Source organism: Homalodisca vitripennis, unplaced genomic scaffold (assembly GCF_021130785.1).
Source record: "Homalodisca vitripennis isolate AUS2020 unplaced genomic scaffold, UT_GWSS_2.1 ScUCBcl_4353;HRSCAF=10482, whole genome shotgun sequence".
In the NCBI taxonomy this organism is placed as follows: domain Eukaryota; kingdom Metazoa; phylum Arthropoda; class Insecta; order Hemiptera; family Cicadellidae; genus Homalodisca; species Homalodisca vitripennis.
The window spans coordinates 37,748-49,384 of record NW_025780465.1 but is presented as its reverse complement, the minus strand read 5'-3'; the positions used below and the strand labels follow the sequence as shown (position 1 = coordinate 49,384).

At 35.2% G+C, this 11,637-nt stretch overlaps 1 protein-coding gene across 2 annotated transcripts; it reads left to right on the top strand.

Annotated features, from left to right (window-relative positions):
- Window positions 1-5,899: 5,899 nt before the first annotated feature.
- LOC124372916 (polypeptide N-acetylgalactosaminyltransferase 1-like) lies at window positions 5,900-10,175 on the top strand (the record flags this gene model as incomplete). Of its 2 annotated transcripts, XM_046831328.1 has the most annotated exon segments (4): window positions 5,900-6,007; window positions 8,660-8,788; window positions 9,268-9,402; window positions 9,795-10,175. In XM_046831328.1, coding segments are annotated over 4 exon segments (399 nt in total), but the record flags the coding sequence as incomplete, so codon positions are not given.
- Window positions 10,176-11,637: the final 1,462 nt, after the last annotated feature.

Sequence of the window (11,637 nt, the reverse complement as noted above, 5' to 3'; positions counted from 1 at the left end):
AAATTCAAGAAGTTGAGACAATCTATCAGTAAAAGTTACAATACAAGAGTCAGGTTGTGCGATAAACAGATAAAATCAACAAATTAATAACACTAAAAGAGATCATAACCGCTTCAAATTGTTTCTCTTCACAGAACGAATCAATATTTACAACAGAAAAAAGAATATTTAAATGAACTTCTTACAAAAATTGTAGCTCCGCCATATGGAGTAGATCTACAGAAGCTAGCCGCAAGTAGATAGTCAAGTCCATAGGTGTATAAAGTTGTATTTCGTCTTCTATGCACCAGTGTTCATTGACACAAAGAACGTCACAAAGTATGCGACGGTTAAAAACTTCTAGTAAATTCACCTTGTTCTTTATACATTGCATGTTAATATGCGCAAGCACAGTCTCAGAACGTGATTCAACCACCTGAGTAGCGGCACTCAGACTAGGCCTATGACAATTAACTAGGCCGACTGAGGATTGGGTGACTATAACCCCGGGTTCGTTAACTGTCCTGACTCTAAAAAAGAGGGTTCCACTAAAGAAACTTTTACGAGAGAATCTAAACTTACTTACATACGTCCCTGTAGGCCAGAAGTCCGGATCATACATTTTATCCCAAAGGGATAGGGGCACTCCAACTTTAAAAGAAACTGTACCCAGGATACCTATTCTTCAGTTTAATAACCTCATAGTTACAAACAGCATAGTCAATTCAAATACTGTCTCAAAGCAATCACATTCCACGTCTTCAGCAAATCTAGATACAAACATATGTTTACGTTTTTTCTACAACTTTTAATTTATCATTAGTCACCACAGCACGTCCCGTAATAAACATTGATTTTTTCCTCTCAGATCTACGCTGTTGTTTCTTATATTTCTTGGACCTAACCTCAATAAAGTCATTATTTACACCCTGATTCACGGTTTCATTTTCATTGTCCCCATTCAAGTCGATCGCGTTAGCCGGTATGACAGAGGCAGAGACAGCAGAACTAGATGCAGAATTACCTTGCACAGCGAAAGGCTGTACAATTTCATCATGTAGCCCCTTCGGCGAGTTCCTTTTTTTTCTCCGATTGGTAAGCTCCACAGCCTTCTTGAGAACGTTTTTTTCCCTTCTGACTGGCATTCTATTACTAGAAGCCAGTGGCCGTGAAAAGTCTGAAATTTCCAAGTTTCGACTAGCAGACAACACGTTAGAGTGAACTACTGCATTGGTCAAATTGCGGTTAGCGACATACATAACCTTACTAGTTACAGAGTTATTGTTGTCAATACCACTTGTTATAAGAGGATGAGGAATCGGCATTCTCATTTATAGATTTTAAAACACTTGAATAAGAGGCACGATTATTTAACAGAATGTCACCAATAACCTCAGAATGATTATTCACGGTAGAGGCTAGCTTAGTATTTTCGGTTTTCACCATGTCTAACTGCTTGCTAATTTCACTTAAATTGTTAGTCAAATCAAAAATCTGATCAGTCAATATCTTGATATGAATAAAACATTCACAAGGCCCATTTTCTTTTTCAGAGTCACTGGGTGGTATACTCAAGTTACTAGCACACTGTACCGGTTGAGGCTTACACTTGTCACACGTAAAATTGGACTTCTCGCCTTTAGAAAAGGAAAAATCTTTTTTAGATTTTCCCACACACTCAAAATGATTACCAATTTTTACAATTACCCTCACACATAATTCCTCCAGTGTTTCTAGTAACATTTTTCGAACAGACATCACATAACGTATTCTTATTCACCGGCGCCATCTTGATCGGAAAATGGAATTATGTGAGGTATCTCAATTTTAATATAATGAATAATACACCTCCAAATTTATTTTAAGTTTTTATTAATAATAACTTTAAAATGAGTCATCTCCCATAGTTTATGAATTGAAATGAAGGTGGAAAGTGTTAAGGTTTAGCATTGTTCTTATGGGATTAAAATCAGATGGCCACCAGTGCAGCCACACAACTTTGTTTATTCTCCCCTGTGAGTAAACGTGGTAGACATCTTGCTGATATTTTTTCACACCCCATTTTTCATGCAAAATTGATGCCACTGTATTCCGCGATAAGTCTATGGCCTCACTATTTCGCACACTTTGATTCGTCAATCATTCAAAATCGTATTGTGGATTTGTTAACCATTTCAGGGTAGACATTTCCACAGGGCATCCGGATCTGAATTCATCTTTTGTGGATGTACGACCATGTTTAAACTTATTCACCCAATTGTAAACAGCTGCAAACACAGGAGCAGATGTACCATGAACTTCGTCCAACTCAGCTTAGATTTCTTTCAGCATCAACCCTTTCAAATAAAAGTGTTAATCACAGCTCAAAACTCACTTTTGTCCATTTTTATAGACAAATCAAAGTATTTTACTTCAATCGCCAACAACAATGAAACTATGAGATCGATACAACTGAAACTTTAACAGCTGTCTACTTAAAGAGTGCTACTTAATGATAAAAATTTATTTTCTATACTATGATCGTCATTTCTTGGATTTTCGAAGGACTTATCAAATTCAACTTCAAAGTAGTTATTGCACATTGACATTTGAATAATTACATAAGTAATACAAACAGGTGTATGGTCAAGTTTAAAAAAGTATAACTAAAATATAGGCGTTGCAGTGTGTACCTTATGTATTGTCTATATTTTATGATGTCTATGAAGAATAAAAAATCATCTTTGTTTTATACATAGGCATAGTATACAATTTTAAAAATAGAAATAGATACTGAATCTTCTAATATTTTCATTGCAAAGTGAAAAGAGCTTAGTTTGTTTACTAGATAATTAACATGAAATTTCCAGTTTAAAAATTTTATCAATTTTCAATCCTAAAAATGTATGTGAATCAACTAGGTTTAATTTGCTACATTTCAAGAAATTGTTACGATTATTTTTGTTTTAAAATGCATTACGTTCGTTTTAGTTTGATTTAATAACAGTCCAGAAGAATTATTAAACCATTCATCAAGTTGATTTAGAGTTCTTACAATTGATTTCCCCATACTCGTTATGTTGTTTTATTAAATTAGTATATTTGTATCATCAGCAAATGGAATAAAATTAGTATTTGGAAAGTTAATTGGTAAATAAAATTATTAATGTAGACTAGAAAAAGAATTGGACTTAAAATTGAATCCTGTGGTACACCATAAACTGTGTTTTCCCAATTAGACGTAATTTTAACTGAGTTATCATTCATGATAGTTCTTTGTTTTCTGTCTTTCAAATATTATTCTAAATAGTTTAATGCTTTTCCTTTAATTCCAATTCGAGATAATTTAGATAAGAGCAGTTTTAGATTTACACAGTCAAAGGCCTTGGATAAGTAATAAAAAATTAAAGTATTTAATAAACTCATTGAACGACCCTTGTACTAAAATGGCTCCTGACAGCAAGACTCAATATCTCATCTGTGTGAAATTTGAGATTTAATTGATTTCTACAATAATACCTAAAAACTTTTCCAGTAAAAGTTGGGAAAACAAATAATGTGTTTTTGCTATATTATAAAGGGTAAGCTTATAGATTTAAATGTTTTTGATTTCATAATATATGAGATGATCTTAAAATTTTAAAAAGTATCTGAAAAAAACTAAACAACAACTTTAGTGTGTCTTACGAGTGATTTTGACTACTGTTATGAGAATTAATCAGAAAATTTGAAATTACAGGAGACGTAAATGACAACAATTAATGTCTGAACATAAAAAGACATATGACCTCCATCTAAAACCACTGCGGAAGCAAGCAAGTTTAGACCACATACAGAATTCTGAAAATAAATCAAAAGCAATGTGGGAGATAATTAATTCATCATGGTCCAAAAAGAAACTAACATGAAACGAATTCATTTGGAAGTAAATGGAAAACAAAATAAAACAAAGTGACAGATGTTTGCTGAACACTTAAATACATTTTTCACAAGTATTGCAGAAAAAAACACTACTACCACAGAAAAATCTTAAAACTAAAAAAACGTATAATGAATATACCTCAACCTCCACAGTTTTGTAGTTTTCAAGATACAAGTGAAAAAGAAAGAAATCAAGAAAATCATTAAACCAGCTAAAAACAAAAAAACTCATCCGAATGGATGAAATCTCATCTGCTGTAATGAACTAGTCCTGTAATTGATGTAATTAATGTAAAATAAATCCTTAAATACTGGTCATTTTCCTTCCCAGCTTAAAACTACAAAGGTATTCCCAAAATTCAAATCTGGGAAATACTAATGAAGCAATCAACTACCGACCAATATCTCTTTGTATCGACCTTCTCCAAAATTTACGAGAAAGTTTGTTTTAAACAGACTTTTGAACCACTGCACAGAACATAACCTACTCAGCGATTCCCAACATGGTTTCACCAAAGGAAAATCTACTACACAACAGCAATAGTCCAAATGGTAGAGTCTTTGGTTGATGGCTTGGAGGAAGGAAACCTAACGACTGCAATCTGTCTTGACTTTAGTAAGGCATTCGACTGCCTGGATCACCAGCTAATAATTAAAAAACTAGAAACATTGGGACTATCAGGCATAGTTAAAGAATGGTTTATAAGCTACCTGAAAGGCCGCACTCAATTGGTAGAACTAAGACATACAGAAAATGGGACTGTCAAAACAGCAAGATCCAGCCTGCAGCCTGTAAACCGAGGTGTTTCCTCAAGGATCAGTAATGGGCCCGGTACTCTTCATTCTCTTCACAACTGATCTCCCCCAACAACTCGGAAATACTTGTAATACTATAATGTATGCTGACGATACCACCCTGGTATTTAAAGAACCAAAAACAGAAAGTCTAGATGTAGCTTCCTATGTAACCTTGAATATAGCTTACCAATACTGCCACAATAACGACCTTGCAGTTAACACAGCTAAAACCACTCAAATAGCTTTTGGAAGAAAAGCTGACAAAGTCCCAAACCTACCAGATGTAAACAAACAAGATGAAGCTAAATTCTTGGCATAACTCTAGACAAGAACCTCTCTTGGACGCCTCAAGTGGATAATTTATGCACAACGCTTAGCTCCAGCCTCTATGCGATGAAACGGATAAAGGATACAACAGATGAAGAACAATTAGGGTGGCATACTTTGCGCTTTTCGAGTCACACATAAGATACGGACTGTTAGCCTGGGGTGGAACTTCAACCACTAACATGCAAAAGGTTCTCAAAAAACAGAAAAAAGCAATCAGAATTATCGCGGGACTGCAAAGACTCGACAGCTGCAGAGAGGCTTTTAAAATCACTTGGACTTCTTACTGTTGTCTCTCTCTACATCGAGGAAGCTGTGATACATGCAATAGCAAAAACCCCTACTAGAAGAGGCGAAGCTCACCAATATAACCTAAGAAACAGCACCCAGTACAATCTTTCTAGCACACCGAACGACTCAGTTTGAGAAGAAACCGTCATACATGGGAACCAAACTTCACAACCTCCTACCCCCAGATCTGAGAAGCAAGAATGAAAAGAGAGCTACCACCTGCACTACAACAAATGGCTTATCGAACGTCCATTTTATTCGATGGAAGAATTTCATCAACAGATTTTTGACTCTTAATGTATTTTAAAAGTTATTTTCTTGTTACTGTTATTATTGTAATTTGACTTAAATACTATTCTCAAAGAATATGTAAATTAAAGAATTTTGATTGATTGATACTCCACATCAGTCCATATGCCGCAATCAATGTGTTAATGACAGTTATTCATAGTCAACTCAGAAAAAGAAGCGAAATCTTACTAGTTTAAGAACTTTATTTTTATTTAATGTCTTATCCATTGAGACAATTTTACTCATAAAGAAAACAAATGTATACGACTTTATTAACTGTATTGTACTATAATTGGATGTATTATTGGTTTAGGTCAGAAATGAAGCTACCGATCTATGCTATGACACTCTTCAACATGGTGAAGATTCAGAATATAATGTAGGTGTCTACGCTTGCCATAAAACCATCTTCAGTAGCCAGGTAGGTAATGTTTTTATTTAAGTTTAAAATCCTTCTGTGTTTGTAATAGAATAACAAAAAGGTTACATTAAACACTGTAAAGTGTACAGTAGTAATATTGAGTTCTACAAGTGTCTTGTATTAAATGGTTTACGTCAAATTATGTGAGAAGGAACAAATATTCAGCTCAACTTGGTTAAAATAAATTTAAAATATTTTACAACATTTTTGCTCATAATATATTTGTATGTTAATTTTTTTTAAATGGCCACATTGTGTGTTATTGTTTAAACAACATATCTAAACTAAATTAAGAAAACTTTTCTCTCTCAATTAGGGTTTTGCCAAAAACACATCTTCAGGAATTAATTACATACAATGTATTAATAACTGTTTGTCCCCAAAACTGCTTCTGAATCGTAACAGAAGTTCCAACAAACACTTCTTATAAATAAAAAAGCTAACAAACTTCATTATCGAACAACTTCCTGTTCATTACTATCACAGCTCATTGTTATCAGTGGCACAAATTAGTACAAATAGAGTGCCATTATTGTTATCAGTAATTATACACTTAAGAAGGTTTGTAGCAAATAATCTCTTCTGACCTAAATACAAAGTACACTGCACATTCAAAATCAATAAACAATTTATATCTTCCTGTCTTGGGCAAGCCTCCTAAAAGTTTCCCTCATAAACATAAACACTTGAAAGCTAACTAAACCTGTCACATATATTTCTTGTAATCCTTTTTCTGAAAGATTTCCTTTACTATTGTTCACCTCCATTACTCTTAACTGACATATTTATTACTTAAGTAAGACAGTGTTTATTCAGATTAGACTTATGGGGGAAGGTTATGTACGGGTGACAAATTCCTAATTTTTTCAAATTTTAAATTTCTTTTTACATGATCTAAAATTTGTTTAAACAACCACAAAATGAACTGTCATGAACCATGAAACCATGAAGCATGTAAATAAACTGTTATTTACATGCTTCGTTGTTCCTAAGTTCAAAAAACAAAATTAATTAATTTCATATTTTTAGGTACATGCCTGTCTGAATCATTTGTAAAGTTTCTGCAGTCAATTTATTGAGTGTTAAAAAATATACCCCACTCTCAGTCCAGTGAGCCCCTGGATTTGTGACCAATCGGAGGGAGAAAACTGGGAAAGTTCATGTAGACTGCTTGGATTCCCAGAATTTTGGCAGTTGGAGATCACACTTTCATGTTGCTCTCTTTCAAAAGAAAGGAATGACCCCTGTAATGATGGGAGAGGTTGGAGTTTGTTCAGAGTCTTATTACAAATGATCCACCAGTCATAACATTTACTTACACAAATATAAAATCGATGTATCACTTGAAATCTGGGCAACCGTATGGATGTCCAGGAGCGGCACATCACTAACCACAAATGTCGAGATTCTAGGGTGCAAGGGCAGTTCGATAGGTTTAGCCTGCTGCGAGAGATGACTGTTAGAGTTGGTAGAGTTCATTCCCTAAGTGTCAGATGTTCTTCTAGCCTCAACAAGGGTGTGCCACCCCCTGCCTGCTTTGACCGGAGAGGCTGGTTCCGAGCTGGCTTTCCCTTCTTCCGGGGGGACATGACTTTGAGATTAGTGCCCTAATTCTTCCTCCTGGGTCTTGATAGCGGGCTGCCCCTACCCCCTAATCTTACCCATCCTGAATATCCTGTCACTCTGGAAGCAGTGCCAAGGTCTTACAGGACTTAGTGCAATTTATAAGCTTCTTGTCCTAAAAGAACAAAAAAAAAAAAAAACACAATGTTCTGATAAGAGCATTCCAATTCCAAATTATCCGGTTCTTAACCCATTCATGATGGGAAACTGCCGTAACAATCGGAGAATGAAATAAGGAATGGCGGTAACCTATCCAGTCTACAATTAAACATAGTACGATATGAAGTATTAGCCACTGACAAGATCCACATAATTTCTTATATTAAATAGTGGTGTTGATCTATTGGTTACTTGCTAGTGTTGAAGAAACTACAGAACAATCTTCAAACTTTACAACTTACTTATCGGCATGGTGATAGATTTATGTATTTTCAAATACATCATTTAGTTGAAAAGCTTTCAGTTCATTTGTTAGTTTATAGGAAATTGAAATCCCTTTTATGAGTTTGAATTTTGCTATCCACCAATGTTTGGAAATCATCCGGTTTATTTATAGGAAATTGAAACCCCTTTTATGAGTTTGAATTTTGCTATTTACCAATGTTTGGAAATCATCTGGTTTGTTTATATGAAATTGAAACCCCTTTTATGAGTTTGAATTTTGCAATCCACCAATGTTTGGAAATCATCTGGTTTGTTTATAGGAAATTGAAATCCCTTTTATGAGTTTGAATTTTGCAATCCACCAATGTTTGGAAATCATCTGATTTGTTTATAGGAAATTGAAACCCCTTTTATGAGTTTGAATTTTGCTATTTACCAATGTTTGGAAATCATCTGGTTTGTTTATAGGAAATTGAAACCCCTTTTATGAGTTTGAATTTTGCTATTTACCAATGTTTGGAAATCATCTGGTTTGTTTATATGAAATTGAAATCCCTTTTATGAGTTTGAATTTTGCAATCCACCAATGTTTGGAAATCATTTAGTTTGTTGATAATATAAAATAAATATTACTTCTATTTTCAGCTGTTTTCGCTCAGCAATGATGGACAGATAAGACGTGAAGAAACATGTGCCACTATCATATCATCTAATGAAATCAAGATGGAGAAATGCTCACCACATTCAAAGAAACAAATTTGGAGGTTGACCAAGGTATGTTTATTTATTGCGTTCTTGGATAGGGATATCTATAGGTATTTTCCAATGTATATGTGTTCGTTTAGTTTATAATTCACTTACAACAACAGTTGAATAATAATAGAGAGACATTATAAAGAAAGAATATTTTCGTAACTCTGTTTATTCAGTAAAGTTATTAAAATTAAAATAGTAAACTTCATAAATGAGGTACAATTTGTAAATAAAAAAATGATTGGATACATATTTTTTTATTTTAAATTCTCTCTTTATTTCAATATACAGATTTATTTCTTTGTGATATAAGATTTTTTTATATTATTTAGCGTTAAATTATTTACTGTTAACTATTTTGAATTGTATTACTTGAATATTATTGTATATTTATTAACAACAGCCCCACCAAGATCCGGTCCTGGGATTACTACTCTCCTCAGGCTGCTGATATATAACTTGATGCTGCTAACCTTGTAATGCTGGGATGTGTGTTACAGAACGGTCACTTGCGTAATGACGCCATGGAGCTGTGTCTGGATGCAGAGTCACTAGGGGTGGGTGACACACTGAAGGCCAGCAAGTGTAATAACAGCCCCACCCAGATCTGGTCCTGGGATTACTACTCTCCTCAGGCTGCTGATATATAACTTGATGCTGCTAACCTTGTAATGCTGGGATGTGTGTTACAGAACGGTCACTTGCGTAATGACGCCATGGAGCTGTGTCTGGATGCAGAGTCACTAGGGGTGGGTGACACACTGAAGGCCAGCAAGTGTAACAACAGCCCCACCCAGATCTGGTCCTGGGATTACTATTCTCCTCATCTCCTCAGGCTGCTGATATATAACTTGATGCTGCTAACCTTGTAATGCTGGGATGTGTGTTACAGAACGGTCACTTGCGTAATGACGCCATGGAGCTGTGTCTGGATGCAGAGGCACTAGGGGTGGGTGACACACTGAAGGCCAGCAAGTGTAATAACAGCCCCACCCAGATCTGGTCCTGGGATTACTACTCTCCTCAGGCTGCTAACATATTCAAGGAAATGTAGCAGCACGATTCTCTACTTCGCACATTCCACTCTATGTTTGCTCAATGTTTGCCGTCCACCCTTGTCATATTGTGCCGTTTATCCTCTAAGTCAATTTTACATCACAATCAATGTGATCTGTTTAATATATTTTTATAGTGTTTTATGACGTTGTTAAGGTTTTTATAGATTTTTGTATATATTGCGCTATATGGTATATATATATATGTGTGTGTGCGTGTGCGTGTTTTACACATTGTTGGTGTTGAATTTATACTAGATATTTTAGTGGCAGAAATACTTATAGGCTGTGTCTGCTTTTACTTTTTTTATAAAATTGTATAAATAAGTATCAGTAAATAAATTCTCGTCTAAGCAATAACATTGTAGTATCCCACCTGTTATAATAGAATAAATGGGTGGTCAATTAAAAATAGGAGATTTAAAATTAAACATAGGTATTAAAAATAAAATATTCCAATTTTGGAAATCTAAATAAAGGAATGGTAAATTTTATTTGTTGACAGATTAGGCAAACAATTATTTTAAGAGATAAAGATTTCCAGTTTTATGGTACAATCAGCTCTTGATGTCCGTGACAACCAACGGCCAGCCTCCTATCGTTAACCCAAAAACACGGTCAAAACAAAGGGAGCCATTAACAATTAATTGTTAACTAGTAATTTAATGCTAAATAACATTTTTTTTATCAAAATTACCTAATAAGAGCATTTGTAATCCATTTGTATCGGCTATTAAGTTGATAGTAAAAACACGTTACACAATTTAATACTCATGACAATTAATAAAAATGTACTATATTTACAAATTAACTGATGTGTTATGATTACTTATAATTTCGTAGAAAGAATTTGATTGTTTTTTTGCAGCAGCTTTCTTCCTTATTATCATCAAACGTAACTTCTGCAAAACCAGTGTTTCCCAAAGGAAACTGTCTTTCTGCCCCTGCAAATAACCTAACAAACACTTCTTGCATGACCTTGGGCTCAGTCAGAAAATCCTCCTCAAATCCTTGAAAACAAAGAGGAGGAGTCTAAAAATAGTTTCAATCAAAACACTTCTTGCTACTAGTGAACAGGCAGACACAGACAGGCATGGAGACTACAAGTGTCTGTCTGTCTGTCTGTTGTTATTATGACTGCTACTAGTGAACAGGCAGACACAGGCAGGCATGGAGACTACAAGTGTCTGTCTGTCTGTCTGTTGTTATTATGACTGCTACTAGTGAACAGGCAGACACAGGCAGGCATGGAGACTACAAGTGTCTGTCTGTCTGTCTGTTGTTATTATGACTGCTACTGGTGAACAGGCAGACACAGGCAGGCATGGAGACTACAAGTGTCTGTCTGTCTGTCTGTTGTTATTATGACTGCTACTAGTGAACAGGCAGACACAGGCAAGCATGGAGACTACAAGTGTCTGTCTGTCTGTTGTTATTATGACTGCTACTAGTGAACAGGCAGACACAGGCAGGCATGGAGACTACAAGTGTCTGTCTGTCTGTTGTTATTATGACTGCTACTAGTGAACAGGCAGACACAGGCAGGCATGGAGACTACAAGTGTCTGTCTGTCTGTTGTTATTATGACTGCTACTAGTGAACAGGCAGACACAGGCAAGCATGGAGACTACAAGTGTCTGTCTGTCTGTTGTTATTATGACTGCTACTAGTGAACAGGCAGACACAGGCAGGCATGGAGACTACAAGTGTCTGTCTGTCTGTCTGTTGTTATTATGACTGCTACTAGTGAACAGGCAGACACAGGCAAGCATGGAGACTACAAGTGTCTGTCTGTTTATTGTTATTATACTGCTC